This window comes from Etheostoma cragini, chromosome 20, assembly GCF_013103735.1.
Source record: "Etheostoma cragini isolate CJK2018 chromosome 20, CSU_Ecrag_1.0, whole genome shotgun sequence".
Taxonomy (NCBI): domain Eukaryota; kingdom Metazoa; phylum Chordata; class Actinopteri; order Perciformes; family Percidae; genus Etheostoma; species Etheostoma cragini.
The window spans coordinates 6947814-6967402 of NC_048426.1; the positions used below are offsets into that span (position 1 = coordinate 6947814).

At 39.3% G+C, this 19589-nt stretch overlaps 1 protein-coding gene across 7 annotated transcripts in view; it reads right to left on the minus strand.

The window, feature by feature from the left end:
• dtnbb (dystrobrevin, beta b) overlaps positions 1–19589 on the minus strand; it is a 33963-nt gene that overhangs the window by 10270 nt on the left and 4104 nt on the right. For 2 of the 7 annotated variants that reach the window (XM_034858480.1, XM_034858481.1), the window contains exons 3-11: positions 19037–19104; positions 18703–18783; positions 18376–18589; positions 15269–15354; positions 14066–14220; positions 13850–13955; positions 12894–13060; positions 10839–10963; positions 2970–3044 (exon numbers count right to left, since the gene is read on the minus strand). In XM_034858480.1, coding sequence (XP_034714371.1) covers positions 2970–3044; positions 10839–10963; positions 12894–13060; positions 13850–13955; positions 14066–14220; positions 15269–15354; positions 18376–18589; positions 18703–18783; positions 19037–19103 — 1076 coding nt within the window. In that variant the 5' untranslated portion in view covers position 19104. Of the gene's footprint in view, positions 1–2969; positions 3045–10838; positions 10964–12893; positions 13061–13849; positions 13956–14065; positions 14221–15268; positions 15355–18375; positions 18590–18702; positions 18784–19036; positions 19141–19589 lie in introns of all 7 variants that reach the window. The other 5 variants (XM_034858482.1, XM_034858478.1, XM_034858484.1 and 2 more) reach the window with 3 other exon arrangements.

Consider the following 19589-nt stretch of genomic DNA (forward strand, 5'->3'; position numbering starts at 1 on the left):
ACTTAAGTGTGACAAACATGCAAAGGAACAGGAAATGAGGAAGGGGGCAAACACTTTTTCACACCACTGTATGTCCAATTTCTTTGTTTCTAAAGACAAATGTCATACTTATTATTACTTTATATGGCAAAGTTGGATGGACTGTCTCAAGGGGAAGAAGGGACAATCTTCTCGCAATATCAACTACAAAGCCCGATAGTTCAAGTTTCCAAATCTTTTATTTCTTTTCTCATTTAAATCTGTAACTTGAGATTTTGCATTGGTTTGGGGTTTCACAGATCGGATTTGCCACTTCTATATCTGCTGTGATAATGACCTTTTAAATTGCTTTGGATATTGGCCATTTCTTGACAATTTCTTGACAATTTCACATCTCTTTTGTAGAGTTTTGTGTGGCAGTCATGGTGCCGACTCATTTTTTTTATTATTAACACCGCAATCCCTGGCCTAATGTTACCTTATAGGAAAATTATTCTAATAAGCTCCACTCCATTTATACACAATAAAAATAAAATGCTAAATAGGGCAACTTCAAGTTAATGTTACCAAAGGTAGGCAAAATCATGATTACAGTAATTAAATCAATTTCCTCCACAGTTTTCCATTATTTCAGACAAAACTCTTAACACGTGAGACAAAACATTCTATAACTCAGGCTGAATAACGACATATTATATTATTACAATACAATTCTACTGGAAATCAATACATGATCATATTAAAATATTGCAAAGCCCTACTAGTTCCATTTTGAGGTGTTTTGCTCAATTTGTTTTGATGATAAGGAATTTTTTCATCTAAGCATGTGTCAGAATATTAAATATTTTAGAAGTCCAACATTACAACAACTCCTAAAAAAAACACAAACCGCTGTGTTTCCACACTTACTTACATTCGGTCAATTCTCTGTTAACTCTGAATTAAAACTCATCAGACTCAAGACAGCCTTTTTTCTTTTTTTAATTTTATCTTCTGCCGCTGTGGTTCTGCATGACTAACAGGTAATAAATTGCAGTTTGCCCTTGGAGGACGAGCTAGTGGTGAGCGATTGTCTGTGAGAGAGAGAGAGAGAGAGAAAGAGAGAGAGGTGGGAGGGAGGAGATGCCATGTCAGCAGAGCTGACAGTATCAGAGAGCAGACTGTGAGGGAGGCTGGAAGCACAACAGCCACAACTTTGCATGTACATTCAGTTTCAGCTCTGCACTGACACGCATTAATGAATGTGTTCTGTATGTTTCCTCTGAAAGTGAAAGGGTCAACAAACAGAGGACAGCACCGGTGCCTTTTTTCAGTTTGGGGCTCTTAAACTGAGGCAGAGCCACAAGGAGCTTTGCATTATTCAGCAGTAGCATCTTTGACTCATAAGTCCTTCATGTGAAAGTAGACAGGCCAGCGCTGGGTAATTATAATAATAGATTAATATTAACAAACCAAATGTGACACAGTGAGAGGGCGGTAGGGACTGGCCTTCTGTTCTCTGCAACCAAACCTAAGTGAAACCTGCTTCTTCCCTCCATTCAACACCTTTTTTTACCAGTATCCACACTGACTCTCTCAACACAACCTATTTTGGAAGCGTCGCGGTGGCTTAATGCGCAATTTTTGCCCTAAATATGGCTGCTTTGTAGTTGTTATGCCCCCCCGAGGTAACAGCATCCTCGGTGCATGACATCTTCCCAAAGCAGCTCTGACTCACAGAGCAAAATGCCAAGACAAAGGTTATCAGACTTCTTCATTACAGTCACAGTGAAACAAACCTCAGGAGAGCATCGCCTTGCTCTGGTACATGCTGCGACACATTATGTCTTCTACTGACCTCCACAGGTCTGAATGCAAGGCATCGTTCACCGCCTCAGGTGTCCCCATCTTGTCAGCTTCCTTCACTCCTGCTCAGTTTATACTGTCATCCCTCGGAGAAGAGACTGCACTGCTTAAAATGTTCATCTCTACAGGAAGCTTAATCTGGTATTGATTGTTAGCATCTCACTTTTCTAAACATAGATAGGAAATCTCTCAGCAGGGTCAGATAATTATACTTGTAATGTAAAAGAGAGAAGTAAGGGAATATTGGTGTTACATCACCACTTACCATTACATATTTTAAGGTTTAGTTTTGCTTTGATGGACATTTTTTGCAGTGAACTTGCTGTCCTTCAGCTGTCTGGATCGTTGGTGTAGTACTGAATGATAGCCCGGCTCAGTCTTAGTCTGGATTTTAGTCAAACACCTGACCAGAGTTGATCTATTCTGTCTGTACACCAGACAGTGATGCCTCGTCCCTTCTAATGTGCTGCGGGGAAGTCCTGAGTCCCTAAGCAGTCCCATATTGCAAACATTAATTGCCAAAAAGATGTAGGGAGAGAGATACTGTACAAGAAAGGAAAAGTTCACCTGGAACAGACTTGCAGGACATAGTGCAGATACAATAAAGCGGCCTCGGACTGCCCTCCATAATCATTCATAACCACAATGTTCATTACCACTGTGAGCAAATAATAATAGAGGTGGCCTTTAACTGAGAGGGGCTGGATGAGAAGACAATTAGGCGGCTTTCATGTAGCCCTCGCCTGCTTTCTGCTAATGATGAGGCTCCAATTCTATCCTAATCCATTTGTCAAATCAACAGTCTAAGTAGGAGTGCTCACATATCCTTAATGACAGCGTAACACGTTTGCCTCTAAAAATAAAAATAAAAAGGGCATGCTGCTTGGATCCAAAAATTTGTGTCAATGTGAGGGAACAAAAAACATCTGTAGTCTGATTTTCTGCGCTTTTCTTGCTGTTTCCACTGATCAGAGAGAATCTGTTACCTATTCTGAGCTCAGAGTAAATTCTGAGGGATTCAGCTTATTTTTGCATGTGTGTAATTTAAAGTAACATTTTGTCATCTTTAAGAAATACGTTTGCTTATTCTGTGGAATAATCTGAATAATATCTTTAAAAAGACATTCATGCCTGGCGATGCTTACCTTTTGGTAGGAGTAGGTGCCCCAGAGGACATGAGCATTGTGTCGTTCATGTTGTTGGCCACTGGTTTCGGCTGACTAAAAGACAAGATTAGAGGTCTTTAATGCTACACTGCAGAGGCCTGTGGGGCTTATCACCAGGGAATCGAGTAGAGGGCATTTGCATTTTATTAGTAATCATGAATCAGCAATCCTGACTTCAATTTAATCCAACTGTACAAAGGAGAGTAAGAAAGGGAGGCAGGGGGGATTTTAATGAACTACTAAGTGTGGTTCACAGATTAGCCAACATGTTGTACTTGGGTTACTTAAAATTGGAGCAAAATAATTGACTTTTCCAGGAACAGCAATTTTTTTAGGGCTATCAGCTTCAACCTAATTAACACGAGCAAGAGCAACAACAGCAAACAAGGAAACTAATTAAACTGGAAGTCTGTAAAAAAAAACTAGGAAAGGTGACATTGTGGGAGGTAATTTGTGAGAGTAAACAAAGCGATGGGACCCATCTGGCGGCTGAGTCAATGGCCCTGGGAGCTCATCGGAGCCCAAACCCTCGGACCACAGAGTCTCATTAACGGATCAACATATCACTGTGCACATCTCAGGTACTCTCCGCTTCAACCGCCACAGAAAATAGCACTTGATTTCCATATCTCTGTAATCGCTTCTCCTCAACCTGCACATAGTATCTCACTGTAGTTGATTCTATTGTTATGGACTGTTTTATTTAAAGCACTTATTATCACTTAAAAGGCAAAGAACTTAACAGCATGGTGTCCTATTGTTCTTATTTGTCCAATAAGCATTTTTGGACAAAATCAAACTATTAATATCCACATTGTGCAGAATACTGTTATCAGCACAACACACTGATAGCGCTTGTTTTTGCTACGATGCCACAAAGTGACTCAACAGCCCTCACAGTCTTCTGGATATTATTGTGTTACTAAAAATAAGAACAAGAGAAACAGCCTAATTTCTAAATCATTAATCACATTAAAATAATTTGCTAGTAGTTTACAAACCAAAATACATATTCCCTGCAATAATGGGGATGCTCATAGGGGTATAGCGTGTTCTTTTTAAAGACACATTGGAATTATTTATTGGCTACATATACAAATGTATACAAATATTGAAAAGACAACTATGGACCGTCCTACATAAGTAATGTATGAATTATATCATGACTTAATCCTGCCAATTCTTATGTTTCAAGCAATAGTATAACAGGAGTCACTACTCAAACCTGCACATGCTGCATTATAGTCTCCTTCACAGACAGACTGTGTGCACAAATACTACATACTCTAATTTAGCGCTCATTACATTACAATGCACCCTGAAAGTGCAGACAGAAGAGGAGACACGGGGGGCATCACACTTACCTCCGTTAGGAGGGAAAGCACCTACCTGGCTGGAAAAATACATCCAACTGCTGCTGTTGCCAGATGCCTAATCTGCCCTCAACTGAGCAAGCGAGCATCTCAATGTACTACACTGCTGCTGTCTCCAAGGAAACTCAGTGGTCACATGATTTCATGACGATGTGGATTTCTCTCTCACTCTCTGTCTCACACACACACACACACACACACACTCTCTCTCTCTCTCTCTCTCTCTCTCTCTCTCTCTCTCTCTCTGGTCTGACTCTGTCTTGGCACCTATCTAACATGAATACACACTGGAAATGAGACAAGTAAGTACCTCAGTTAAAACTTATTAAAAAAAAAACACAACTACTCTTATCCCTTCAGGAAAACAAATTGGCCTCTGCAGCTATACTTTAATTGAATTTACATATCCTAAAGGAGAATGAGTGTGTAGGATTCAGTGGCATCTAATGGTGAGGTTGCAGATTGCAACCAAGTGAATACCCTTTCCCCTTTCCCAGCATGTAGTGGAACCTACGGTGGCCTTCACTTCAACATGAAAGGCCCCCTCTAGAATCAGCGTTTGGTTTGTCCGTTATGGGCTATTAGAAGAGGACCTGCTCCCTGAAAGGTTCATTCTAAGTTAACAAAAACACAACCGTTCTTATTTTCAGGTGAATCTATCCAAATGAAAACATATTATATTAAACATATTATATTCCCATTTCTGCCAATAGAGCCCTTCTAAATCCTGCACCCTTCTGATGTAAAAATATTTTCCTCTAAGATTTGGATTCATTCTAACAGGCGTCCTAACTCATTCAGATCAGTGTCTGCACTCTGCAGCCCCGTGGTTCACTGACTAAAGAAAGGCTGATTTAAAGACACAGTCCAGCAATTCAACCGGTGCCTCAGAGGTCAAATGGGAGTGAGTTGCCACAACATTTAGGCACTTAGAGATCAAAGTCTGCAATGCGCTAAGCCTCGTGCTACCTGCATGCAGTGAATGACAATGTACCACCCCTTACTTGTACTTGGCAGTTGGCAGGGGTACAGGGGCATATTAAGATGAAGCTCCATACACTCACATACATTCACCTTATTTCTGACAAACGACGGATGCACGGCTGCCTTCAATTGTCCTTTGCTAGCTAGAAATAATAGGCAAACATGAAGCATCCTCTCCTGCTGGCAAATGTGCTCCTATTTCCCAGTGCCTCTGCCATAAAAAACCCAATGGATCACACTCACAGAAAAGAGAATTGCATGCCTGTTCTCTCCTTTTAAATGACATTGATGGAATTTGCATTGACCTGGAAAATAAAAAAGATGTTAAAAACAGAGGAGGCATTTTAAAATTGTAAAGGGATTTCTGGGGATTATATAAAGAGTGGAGAATTGCTGAACATTAAACATGGCACTGAGAATTTGACACTATAGTGCGTGTTCCACATTAATGCAAAGTACGATAAGGTGCCTATTTTCGACTCTATTTCGATGCTCAAAGTCTTTTTGCAGAAGCAGCGCTAAGTCTGAAGGTAAGAAGCCGTATCATAGATTTAAAGTTCCTGAGACAGACTGCATCCCAAACCTATAACTCCTCTCCAAAACACAAATCCTCAAGAATCTCACCAACAGTTTGAGTGGAGAGAAAATGTACAGCTCAGCTCGCTGTTAGTCTTAGCCTTCAGACGCCAGTAAATATTTCAAAAACAGTATCAGAATAGAAACACTTTGTCTGGAAAAGATGGAAGGGCTAGGACAACTGGGAGACTCATGTCCATTCAGTTTAGAAGTTTTGATCAAGTCTGACGCTCTACCCTGATTCTGCCATTATTACTCACTCACAGGCGCTTCGTCAGCCACACACACACACACACACACACACACACACACACACACACACACACACACACACCCCTGAGAGACCACGCAGATGTACGTATGTCTCCTGGTTCACAACATAAAATAACACCTTTTTACAGACAACGTTGATCAGAACTGGCATGCACTTTTTTTAGAACACCAACAGCACATTTCTATCTCTGTAATGAATCATCAATAAAAGGAAGTCAATTCAGAATAAAATTGGAGGCTTGGCAGTTTTCCTGTGACTCATTAACTGGGGGATGACTTTGAGAGAAGATTTCTGTAGCCAGCAGGGGAATCATCATTGGAATGGTATAGGCGGACAATTACTGTATTCACCCATAATTTCTCTGAAATTGACTGTTAAGAAGCGAGAATTATTCCATTAGTGCCAGCTCTTACTTATGGCTCGTGGCTGCAGAGAGTGCACAAGTAAGATTCACATTACAATTGGAATGTTGGATTTTAAGGAACAGTTCAACTTTTTGGGGTTATGTGCCGAATTGTTTCTTGGCTGGGTAACCTAAAATGGATAATTGCACTCACCAAAGAATACACCATTTGAATGGTCATGAGGTTTAGAAAAAGTATTTTCTTAGCACAATTGAAGAGAGGCACTACTTTATCACCACACACAGAAACACAAATGCTACTGAAACCAAAAATAGACGTTTTGACATCATCAAAGACGGGGACTTTTGGTAAATAGCAAGCCCTACCTTCCCTAACTAAATCAATACAACAGAGATGGAGAGACATACAAACAAGTCTCAGGGGTCAACACTCACATCCATTATCTTAAAAGTCAATGCACACACACACACACACACAGTGCCACACCAACCTTGCCAAATGCCATCTGCAAGAGCATGGGAATGCACTTTGTCTATTAAAGTCTTAAAGGCGGGGTGCCCAGATAGCTCAATTGGTACCACCATTTATAGTGGTTTGACTCCGGCCTTTGGGCCTTTGCTGCATGTCATTCCCCCCCTCTCTCCCCTGTCTTCATCTTTCCTGTTAAATAAAGGCCTAAAAATAATCTAAAGAGACTTTCTATCCAAAGACTTCCATTTTAGAGATATCAAGGGTTATGTTGTATGGAAGTATTATCAGCGCATACTTTTTTTGCAGAAAAATGGCACCTTTGAGTGGTACAGTATATTGTTATACAGTATATACTGACCTAAATTGTTAACGCAACACTTCTGTTTTTGCCCCCATTTTTCATGAGCTGAAATCAAAGATCTAAGAGTTTTTTTTATGTACACAAAAAGCATTCTTCTCTCAACTAATGTTCACAAATCTGTCTAAATCTGTGGTAGTGAGCAATTCTCATTTGCCGAGAAAATCCCTCCACCTCACATGTGTAGCATATAAAAATGCTGATTAGACAGCCTGATTATTGCCATTAAAGATTGAACCTGGTCAAGAACAGGCTTTCAGGATCTCAAGCATCTTTCTGAGAGGATTACCAATCATCAAGGCAGCAGGACAATGGGGTAAAATTGGGCAAACATTATATTAGCTACCCAAAGTGACAGCACATACAAACAGGGGATTCAGCCCTATAACTGTGGCATGTACTCAGTCAGATAGTCATAGAATATGAAATCCAGGATAAATGAAAAAGACTTAGTGTGATCCGCTCATCGCGGCTTAATCGGTTGCACGTTTGCCGAGTCAGGATGAGAAGGTGAAGCTATGTCAAGCCAGGTGTAGATAGCTGGGATAAGAGCACTCATTGAATGCTTTCAGTTAAGAGCAGTAGTTTGTAAATGTACATTTTCAGATGTATCATTTAGTCAGTCCGCTTTTATCTGTCGCGCTTTTTATCACGTGTTTGATATTATAGAGGACGAGTTTCCTTCTCTACATATTATATGCTTTGCTCCCTTGTATATATGGACATAGAAAAGAGAAACACTGAAGAAGTTAGACTCTAAAATTTAGAAACTATAAAGAGAATTAGGTGATAACTGTAATGCATATTGTAAACATGAATGTATGTGAGTATATTCATTTGTTATTTCCCCCAGGAAAATACAATGTCAAAAACCATTGAGGTGTTCGCTCCCTGTTCTTACATGAATGTACAGTACAACACTACATAGTTACTGGTCCAGTGAACTACAATTAGGATATGTTCTTTAAAATGTACAATCCTCCCAAATTATGGTTGTAAGAATACTAAATATTACAAAATAATGAACTAATCAAGTTAAGGTGTATTGGTCCATTATAGAAACAAACATGTGCAGCATTTTATATATTGCTCTTAGTAACTGAACTGCATTTAAAAACACATTTGCAACTTAAGCAGCCTTTTCTAATTATCTCAACATCTGCAGTAATATGTTCATCAAACTTCTGACAACAATATGAACATTAGTTTTCATACAGCAACATGAGTAATTATTAAATTAATAGTCACAACGTTAAAATATTAACAGTATTTAACTGAATCAATATGCACTATTTTAATGCGGGCTGATAATAAGGTAAACCCATTGCTGAGTGAACAGAAAAGGCACCAGGATTCCTAAATCCTGGCTGGTCGGGGCCAGGCTAGCTGTAGAGAATAAATCTCCATGGTAACTTAGGTGCCTCTGCTTTGTGCAACCAAGTCTAGGCTAAATCCATCCAGGATAACTGGAATATCCTGGCTTAATCCATTAGCCTGGTTTAGTGCAAAAGTCCCCTGGTAAAATACCACTGTATATATTTCATTATTAGACAGTCAATACGAATGCATCAATGTGTAATTAGCATTTTTCTGTGGTAGCTAGTCAAGCTAGTTTTAACTACTTAATATAAAGTTATCAAACTTTAACATTTTGCCACGTGGTTCCGAACACACTCAAGATAACGGATTTCATAGAGGATTTCAATTTAAGTTAATTTGACTTTAATTGTTGCTTTATGTGAAATAATGGATAATGTTACCAATTATTAGTTGAATAATAGGTCAAATCAACCCCTTTAATAAGGTTAAAGGAGAAATGTCTCTTTAATGGAGCTGCTAACAAAGGGCCCGAACTAGACACAAGAGAAAAGGGTTGGGGAACCACTGGTTTACTCTTTTCCAATACATTGTAATTTATAAAATTATCAGATGTAAGATATCCATCTGAAAAGTAACTAGTAACTTTTAACTGAATATAGTGTAGTAAAACATAAAATATTAGTTCTGAAATGTAGAGGAGTAGTATAAAACATATACAATATGCTATAAAATGGAAAAACTTAATAGTGTACTTGCATACAGCATTGGAGTTGATATACTTAGTCACTTTCCACCAGTGAAAATAACTTATATATCTTTAAACAGAACAAAATACTCAAACAAGAGCCTTCAGTTCATGGAAAAATCATTCTGAGGAAAACCATAAAAAGCCTCTGTGCTATAAAATCCAATATAACCAAGAGCTCCAACTGGTGCAGAGCTCAATATTTTCGGAGCCTTCATCATCTGAAATAATCAAAATCGTAAAACAAAAAAACGACATGGATTACTGCTTGCAAAGGGCACTGGAGAGTCATAATCTAAACTGGTTTTAGCTACAAATTTTATTTTAATCAATATTAATCTACTTGTGTGATGTAATTTCATGCTACACAGCCTACACCGCACAGGCTAATCCATTCGTCTTATCTCTCGGTAGGAGGGAAACATGCAGGTCGACGGTTGATTCTCCATGTTGTGATGAATTGTAAATGTATGCAAATGTAAACTTCCTCTTAGATGCATACGTTTTGGGCACAATGAAGAAAAATCCTGCTGCCAGTGGGCAGAGCCTGGATGTGAGAACTGATTCCGAGATGATGGTATCCATCACGCAGTAAAACAGCAAATCATGTTGATGAATTTTTCTCGGCCTTCACTGAGCTGGTTTCTCCCCAATGATGTTGCTCAATATCAATTACTCACTGACACTTGCTAGAAGCAAAACCATATACAGGCAGCTTAGATTCATGGTCGTGACTGGAATGTGGAGCAGGATTTTGTTTTGAAATGTGCCATGAGAAATGTTGAAAGTAAGTTGAAAGATTTCCTTTGATCCTATTAGTGCCATGAACAAGCAAAAAGCGTACATCACTTTTTTTAAATCTGAAAACATGATTAGATTTTGTCTTGGTGGAGGCCAAAAGGGCATATGTTTTGGCATAAGGACGATGAGAACAATATGAAGTGACCTTAGCAACGTGGACTTCTGAGGATGTATCTCAATGGTGGATATGATTATGAAAATTGTATGCAGGGTTTTAGACAGCAGCAGAATATAGTGCATTTCCTATAATGATTTCCAGGAGCCTCAAAGCCTGGAGTGTGAGATATGTACCATCGTCCCCGTTTCATTGCCAAAAGACTGATGAGGACAGCCGAACCTGTGTAGTATATCCCTATTTCCACGTTAGCAAATAATCAAAGGCTTGACATCTTAGCAGGATGGAACTCTATCAGTTATGTAGTGGCAGCGAAATGGAAAGATGGAGGCAGTAACATGACAAGATAACACTATAGATCCAGGCCACGCTGGGCCTTGGTGTGCAGTAAATCAACAAATCTGTTGGGTTCGCCCTTGTTAATAAGATAACTAGTGAGAAAAAATGATTCGGGAATGGCACTTACACAGTATGGGTGGGATCCTGTGGTCTCTCGGCCTGCTCGGGGAACACAGGATGGGGCGGCTCACCGATGGGGACGCAGCCCAGAGATTTACTGATTGCGTGGCTCAGCTTTTTGGCCGGAGACTTCTGTGAGGAGGACAAGGCAAACAAAGTGTCTGTCACCTTGCGTGTTGTATAATCTTGTTGAAATAGTAGAAGCGGTTTTAAGATGCTTTAAAAGTAATTTACACAACTGTGTCAACAGTATGTTTTCTGTGACAACAGTGTGGATCAGCAGTAGTTCGTGCATATTCAGGAAGTGCTGGTATCTGCTACTTCACATGCAGGTTTGGTGGCTGCACTACAGTCTCAAAACTGCAAAGCAAAGGTGGCCATCTGAGTTCATGTCATATGGACAATTGAAGACATATGAGAGTTTGATGTGTATGGTACAAAGACAACATCATTTACATTCAAATTTGGGTTTAACTAGTCTACCTTTTCAGGAACTTCCATTTGTATACATTTTAACTTGGATATTTAGGTGAACGCAATTTATAAGTTTAATATTGGCAATTACGGTAATTGTGATATGTCAATGTCAATGTCAATGTCAATTTGTTTTCTATAGCACATTTAAAAACAACAGCAGTTGACCAAAGTGCTGAACAGGGTCAATTTCAAATACATAAATAACAAGAGTAAAAAAACCTCCAACCAAAATACATCACAGGGAAACAAACAACAACACTTTAAAACTTCCTAATGACATAAATGCAGCATAACCATACCTTACCATTATTGATGAAGTAGTAGATAGATTATACTTTAACTTTATTTTTATACAGGTATGTATATATTTTATCTTAAAGTGATATTTTGCCAATTTTTAATCCAGCTCTGTGTCATCTTTGTGTGGGCTGTGTGTTTACATGAACGGTGTTTGGCTTCCTTTTGTTGCGCCAGCTATAAGGAACGGAGCTTGGAGCAGCCATGTCTGCCGAAGTCAGACGGGCATCGCTTTGGGTCATATGGCAGATCTCAGCGGATGTCTGTGATGCGTTTCACGCCTTAAGATGGATCTCGGCAGATGTCTGCTGCTGTGCTCAGATATGAGTTCATTGTTCCTTGCGTTTGGGCCGTGGAGGGAAGCCACACACTGATCATGGCTCCACAGACTGTCCACTCTGCCGTGACACAGAGCTGGTTTTACATCTGCAAAATATCTCTTTAGGTAACATGTCTTCAAATCTGCCTGGCGTCATGCAAAAAGGGACCAAACTCTTCAGAATTTCATCCTTGATAAGGGGGTAAAGTCTCTGAAAATGTTGTAATTCAACACTCAGTTGAAAAACAAACTAAAGCAAAAACTAGTTAATTAATTTTAGGTAAGCAGTGATCAGTGTAGCTTAGCATGTGTTAAAGGAATAACATTGACTTGCCTTTCAGTAGTGAACTGTATCCTTATCATATTTATAATATATAGTGCACTAGCAGACAGAGCAATGGTCTTCCTTCTGTATGTACAGCCTCAACAAAGGGACATGGCCAGTAATACTGCCAGCTAATCAGAACTGTCAAAAAAGTAATATGTGGTAAACAATGTCCAAGATGTGTTTTATAGACATTATTTACTCCAGTTTGTCAGAAAAATAGTATGTCATCCAGAACAGATTCCTCCATCATTCATGATTAATATCAGAAAAGGGTTTTTGTGTGTTTTTTCCATATTACCAACTGTGTTTATTTCACTCAGGCTTGTTATTAAATTTCTAATTTTCTTCAGTGCAAAAAATGAGTGGAAACTGGATTTGGGATCCAGCACCCATGCTTTCCCTAGTAATTTATAACATAATGATCAAGCTTTTGGGGGATGTGGCAACATGGCAAATTCAATCAATACAACTTAATTTGCCAAAATTAGTAAAAGCCCATAAAAAAAGGAAAGGGTAGCCAGCTGACTAGTCTGCCATGTTGTAAAATCATTTCACACTCTGAAGGGGATGTTGGTTTTGGGATTGTTTTGAAAAGGGAACAACACAATGTCAAATTGAGAGTGATCAGGGCTTTGCTTTACCCAAGACGAGTGTTCCTTCATCTGGTGCTGGTTGCTATGGGGACCATTGGCATGGCCACGCCAGAAGCAGCTCTGGCAGAGCTGGTAGCCATGGCACTGTTGGCAGCGATATCGGAAACCCATCATGCTCTCGCTCCGGCAATATGAACATTCCACCGGATGGAAGACTGAGCAGTATAAAAATACAAAACGAAGACATTGATTTTCTGTCAGAGCAGAGACATCTTTATTTACAAAGCTACTAACAAAAACCTCTGCAGACTTAAGACCGTTTGAGGCACTTGTACTTTACCTGAATACATTCATTTTATGATTATCTATCTATCTATCTATCTATCTATCTATCTATCTATCTATCTATCTATCTATCTATCTATCTATCTATCTATCTATCTATCTATCGATAGATGGAGGTGGAGCACATTAGATCTACTTTATAATACATATGTCATACATGGACTTATGAGTAGTTTAACCTATAACACAGTGTCATATTTTATAAATTGATCATCTGTTTTTTAAATTCCTAATATGTAGAGTAACTCCAGCTGGTAAAAAGTACAATATTTCCCCCTGAGATGTAGTGGAGTAGAAGTATGAAGTAGGATAAAAGTGAAATATAGAAGTAGTTCAAATTGTCTTTATGTACAGTACTTGATTAAATGTAGTTAGTTATCGTCCACCATTGAAAAACAATATCTAAATGGGGCCCCTTGTCACGTTTCAGATATCTATGAGTTTTTCTATCAAAGATACATTTCTTCTTTAAATATATTTCCATTTAAATTAATTTACCGAGGCCTAAAAAGGTAATAGCATGCATTATTTCACAATAATGATGTCAACTGATATTGTTTAAAATTTTGAAACTTAAATGGGGAACTTTTATGTTAAATGTTGAAATTCCAATGATGATGTAAAGCGTGAATATTAATCACTGAGAGTCCAATACTCACCATTTTCAACATTAGCAAGTCGGTGCATGAGCGGTAGCCACACGAGGCATTGAGGGGGAGGATCTGCCATCAACACATCCAAAAACGTGTTCAGCATAATCTTCTTCTAGATACAAACACACACAAACATGTTAAACAAGAAATGGAAATTATTAGAGATTTAAAAGAAGATAGAGAAGAAGGAGAATCTATAAATACAGTATGTCCTTCTCCTACCTGCTGAGGGAAGCACGTCCGCACCGAATGCTCCGTGTAGCCAAACGAAGGACCCTCAAACACGGCTGTTGGGAGTTTCAGCACCTCTCGCAGAAACTGATCAAACTTTGCAAACATCATGATTCCACTTGAGTCTGATATCTGTGAGAAAATATCTGAGAGACAACAAATGTCAGATTTAATATTCACAGCAAAAAAATAAAGTGCACTTTTTACATGTCTGTGAATGTACAATATTGATCCACAGCCTATTTTCTCAGAAGAGAGTCAAAATATGCACAGAGAGTTAATTTTGCATGAATGTTACATCACAACTGATCCCAATATAACTAGAACTACAAAAGCAGAAATGTAAAATGTCAAGTTGTGGTTTAACGTAGGAGGTTTGTGCTTGGTTATTGCTTGGCCAACGTTGGCTAACCTGAAAGAAGACAATAACTACCTTTCCAAAAAACAATATCTTTGAAGTGTGTTGACAAACTGTATTTAGCGTCAAAAACAACTGTACAAAAATAATAAAATGATATTGTTAAAATGCCGCCGTCTGAAAATGAATCTTTCCCACAAAGACTTTAATCTTCAGGATGCAGGTATCAGATGCTGGAGGGAGCAATCGAAAGGAGACTCATCTCTTTCATACTAAGACTCAGACTTGTGGAAGACAAATTCCCTTTGAACCCCTACAGGTTTCCTTTTCATTCATTCATTCATTCATTCTTTCTTTCAATCCACTTTTCTTCAATAAGTGTCACTGGGGCTTTTCATGGTGTTTCTTCAGATGAGGTTTTTCTTTAAACAGCAGACAAATTCATTAGAAACAGATCTTCAGTTGCTCTTTAACAATAATGTTACCTTGTGTTCTTATGAAATGAAAATATGTAAAAGTATCATTATATTATTGGCATCCATTTGAGGCATAAAGTATTGAAAAATAGTATTTTTGGGGGGACTTTTGTCTTTTATACACTATAACTTAACATTTCAATATGTACCTGTTGCTGCTGTATGTCAAACAAGTAAAGCCCTAAAGCAAGTCAATTTATATACATGTTCCAACAGTGCCCCTGTGTGTTTAATGTCAGCAACTGCATGAAGGTAGCCATGACGTCAGATTTCAGAACATCAAGCCAATTCAAATATGCCGCTCATTCACGTGTATATGCTCTCACATGGTATATGTAGGGTGCATAGAAGTGTACTTACAGCGTAGTTTGTCCACAATTTTCCCTCCACACATTGTTGACAGCATGGATTTCATTGAGAAAACGGTCAGCTTCCCATGGCTTTCACTGCAAGTAGAAAGAAAGGTGAGAAGTTACATTCATAAGCAGTAAAACGCACATTTGTTCAATTCTATACACGCGTCAGCCTTTCTTGGGGTGGTATTTTACTACTTTCTTTGTATTTTTTGTATTAAGGCAGAGAGGGGGTCCTCAGAGTCCCTGCATGGGGGCCGCCAAATTATTGTTGATTACTTTTTTGAATGTGTTTTTCCCCAAAAATGTAAATACATCTGAAAATATACATTAACACGAATCCAACATACTATTAGAAAAAGATAAATTAGGCTATTTGTAAAAAAAACAAACAACCTGAACAACAGTGATGACAGGCTTGTAGGTGAGGTAGCCACTACATTGTAGCTATCCACAGATACACTTAAGCTTAATGTGCCCACCACATGTATGTTTGATATGAAAACATGAGATATGAATGTGTAAATAATACTTTTTTTAAACGGCTTATTAATGTAGGACCCCATACAAAGATATATGTTTATGCTTTAGGCCACCCCACACACTACTGTAGGTCCAGGTTATTTGGCAACTCAATTTTATACAACATATATAGTGGGGGGGTCCCTGCTCGTCTCTCTTTCAGGTTAGGGGTCCTTGGCCTAAAAAAACCCTGTTGAAGGCCCCTCCCCTAAGGAACAGAGGCCGTCTAGTATGACCAGTTGAGTTTGGTGCTAATCTCAGAGAGCTCTTATCTATTTGTGTTACAGATCATATATGGCACGAGCACTATGCCACCAAAACTCTATAATACAATTTCTTAGCTGCTGCACGTCCGTGAGTGTGTAACAAAAGCATAGTGTGCGCGCATTTTACTAACACACTGTTAAAATAACAATGAAATGCTGTGTATTGACTTGAGACCAGGTTTTTTATGGTCAATGGCACAATCACTTTCCGCTGCCTCGAGATAGCAATACACCAATAATGCACCTGAACACACCTCCCTGTAAGACCCCTAATTTGCTATTTAAATGACATGGGGGCGCTGGACGTGAAATTGACAACTGCATCGATCTTAAAATAGCAAAGACCCTGTGTGACTTAGGATGTAATGTTATCCCACAATTCTCACTTCACACGAAGTTCCATATGGTGGCTAAGTCTTTATTTAACCTGTGAATTCGGACGAGAGTATTTGACAAGAAAACCTAAAGAAAAACTGAGCCTATTACAAATACATTACAGACCAGTGCATTTGCCAAACTACATTTAAAACATATCACTGCACTTTTGAAGTTCATCAATTAGTGTGTAAAATGTCAAAACTCATGAGCTAAGCCTTAAATGACAGCTTAAATGGTATAGTCAGGTCATTATGAAACAGCCTCAAGACCTCTTCAAATCTTTTCAACTTTCCAAGAGAGACCAGCTTTTTCATTTCAGATTCATTTAGCTCGGGCTTCCGATCAGAGGTAACAGAGCACATGAAAGCTCTCCTGCCTAATTCAGTTTGGACCTTAGGGACAGATAGTGAAACTGCTTCCTGTGATCACAGACAGTCATTTCCACTAAGTTTTCCAGAGATACAGCGGCATGAATAATAACGTAGCGGGACCAGAGTGGCCTTTCAGATAAAAGTAAACCAATTGAATGGGTCGATGAATAGACGCGGGAAGCAGCCAATCAATTTGAGCACACAAGGTAATAATGAGAGAGAGCTTTACAGTCAATAATAAACCTCCGTGCTTCAGGGTGCCAGCTTTGAGCACAGAGCAGACAGAGGCAGGAGGGATGTAGAGTAAAACAACACCAGGAAGACTTCAGCTGATCTGCTGTGTGATAGAAAAGAAAGGCAGATGTGCATTTGTTCTAACCTTTGTCTGCTTTTTGGCATGATGTCTGAGGCCTAAAACCTGTCTGGATGGATAGTTTGTACAATGGAGTCAGGGCCAAAGCTAACATAGAGAACACTAAAGGCATGTGCTGTGTATTTTTTTCTGGGAATTTAGGGTAGTTACTCTTTACAGTTAAAAACTTACACAAGGATTCAGCATTATTTCCCTAGAATTTAAATCCTGGCAGTGTGGAGAGGGCTTTCAAACATAAAAAAACCTAATTATGTAATTTGGTATTAATTATGGGAAAATGAGAATGTTCTTTGTTTGTATTTTATTCAGAGTAGGGCTGTGTATTAATCATTCAATTCATAAAGTCATTCATGTGAATGTGAGCCATTTCTACGCCACCCTTTAAAGAATCTGAATCAAGAATCGATAACAACCAGAATCAAAAGGAAGAATTGGAATCAGAATTGTTCAAATCTAAATGACGCCCAACACTATGACTCCTGCATACTGCCTGCGTGGCGTGAGCGTGGCGTTTCTGTTGCGTGGCCGCTGCGTGGCATATTCCATGTCTTTGCACGCCAGAAACGTGTCTGACGCGACGCTGCAGCTGAAATAGGTGACGTGATTGAGATCATCGTTGTTCAATATATGGGAAGAGAGTTGTAGAAAATCACTGCACTCAAGCAGTAGTATACTTCATGTTAGACATAAATATATACTGATTTGATAACCGCAAAGACAAGGTCTGCAGTATTAATAACAAAATAGGCTACAGAATACTTTGTTCTGTATTTGATTGACGGTGAAATATTTGAAAATTGATAATTATTAATTTTTTTAATTACATCTATAGCTTAATTTATGTCAAAACATAGACATTTTCAAACATCAAAATGTCATTTATTAAATGTCTTTGTGTCAAAATGACATTTAAACATCTTCTTATGTTCTATTTTGCATGGAAACGCATCAACACGCTTGCGTGTTGCGTGAAAAACAGGCGTCGGTCTTATTTCTAGCATGCACGCGTTTTCGCCGACGTGAGACGTGCATGTCACGCAGGCTGTGTGCATGCTCCAGCCTGTTTAACATGGGAGCTGAAATAAAAACAGACACACCAGGCAGCTGACACTCTCACGCCACGCAGGCAGTGTGCAGGAGCCCTTATGATCCCACCTACAGTGTGGCGTGTAGCACTCCCCTGCCCTGAGCGCCTGCCCCATACCTGTCGTAGGTGGCCACCATGAAGTTGAGCAGCAGCCCGATGGACTGCTCCACGTTGATCTGGTGGGTGGTGGGGAGCCGCTTGTTGAGCTGGTAGTAGATGGAAGACAGTATAGTCTCCAGACGCGACACGTTGATCTCAGCGTTGTGGTCCAACGTGTTGAGCCCGTTGTCACGAAAGGCTTCAATCATGTTCCAGACATCCACCAGATGAACTGTGTGGGGGGGAACAGACAGACCGGGTCTGTGTCCGTGTTGGATAAACATTTCTATTGGTTGGACAGTGTCATAACAGTTCAAATGAGAGGAACAATCTTAATGCTCTTACGGTTGCATCTTTTCTGCACAAACCGCAGTTTGCAGGCCGTCCTGTAAGTCGACAGTCTGATTACATCAAAGTTTTGAGCTCCTGCAAAACAGAAGAATAAAGACAAAATCTCAGATTAATGCTATGTCTGTCCAGTTAGGAAATAAAACTAAATCATTACCAAACATAATCGGGCTTACAGAAGCTACATTTAAACACTATTACTGTCTTTGTGTGGGAGGAATTATACTGGATGTGTGAGGGAGCACATATCTACGAGCCAGTCAGAGAATTTCATGAGCCGCAGCTGACTGTAAATAGTGAAAAGAGATTTCTCTCAGTCGAAGTCACTCACTCATTTCCATGAAGAGCTGTCTCTTCTCCACCATGGCCTTGCCTCGTTTGCTGCCTTCTTCGATCATTCTGTGGCACATCAAACAGCAGAGCGTGCAATGCTTACTGTCAGCAGCATGTTAATGACACAGCTCTTTCATTGTCCAGAATCAGAAACCATGCAAGTGAAGATGATTAGTATATACTGTACATATATGTGTGTGATTATTTATACAGTCCCGGTCAAAGGTATGGGGTCACATAGATATTTCCATTGCACTCCATTATAAACAGAATACCAGCTCAGATCAGTTGCACTGTTTTTTTTTTTTTAACCAGGGCAGCAGATTTCAGATTACAGTTTACAAGTTCTCAGTTAGTTTTTCTAAATGATATCAGATTAGTAAACAGAATGGGCCTTTGGAACACTGGATGAATGGTTGCTGATAATGGGCGATGTAGATATTGCATTAAACATCAGCCCCCCACCCAGATCAGCTGGTATCCTGTCTATAATGGAGAGGTGTGGACATGTGTAAGTGAACCCAAACTTTTGACAGGTAGTGTGTATATAT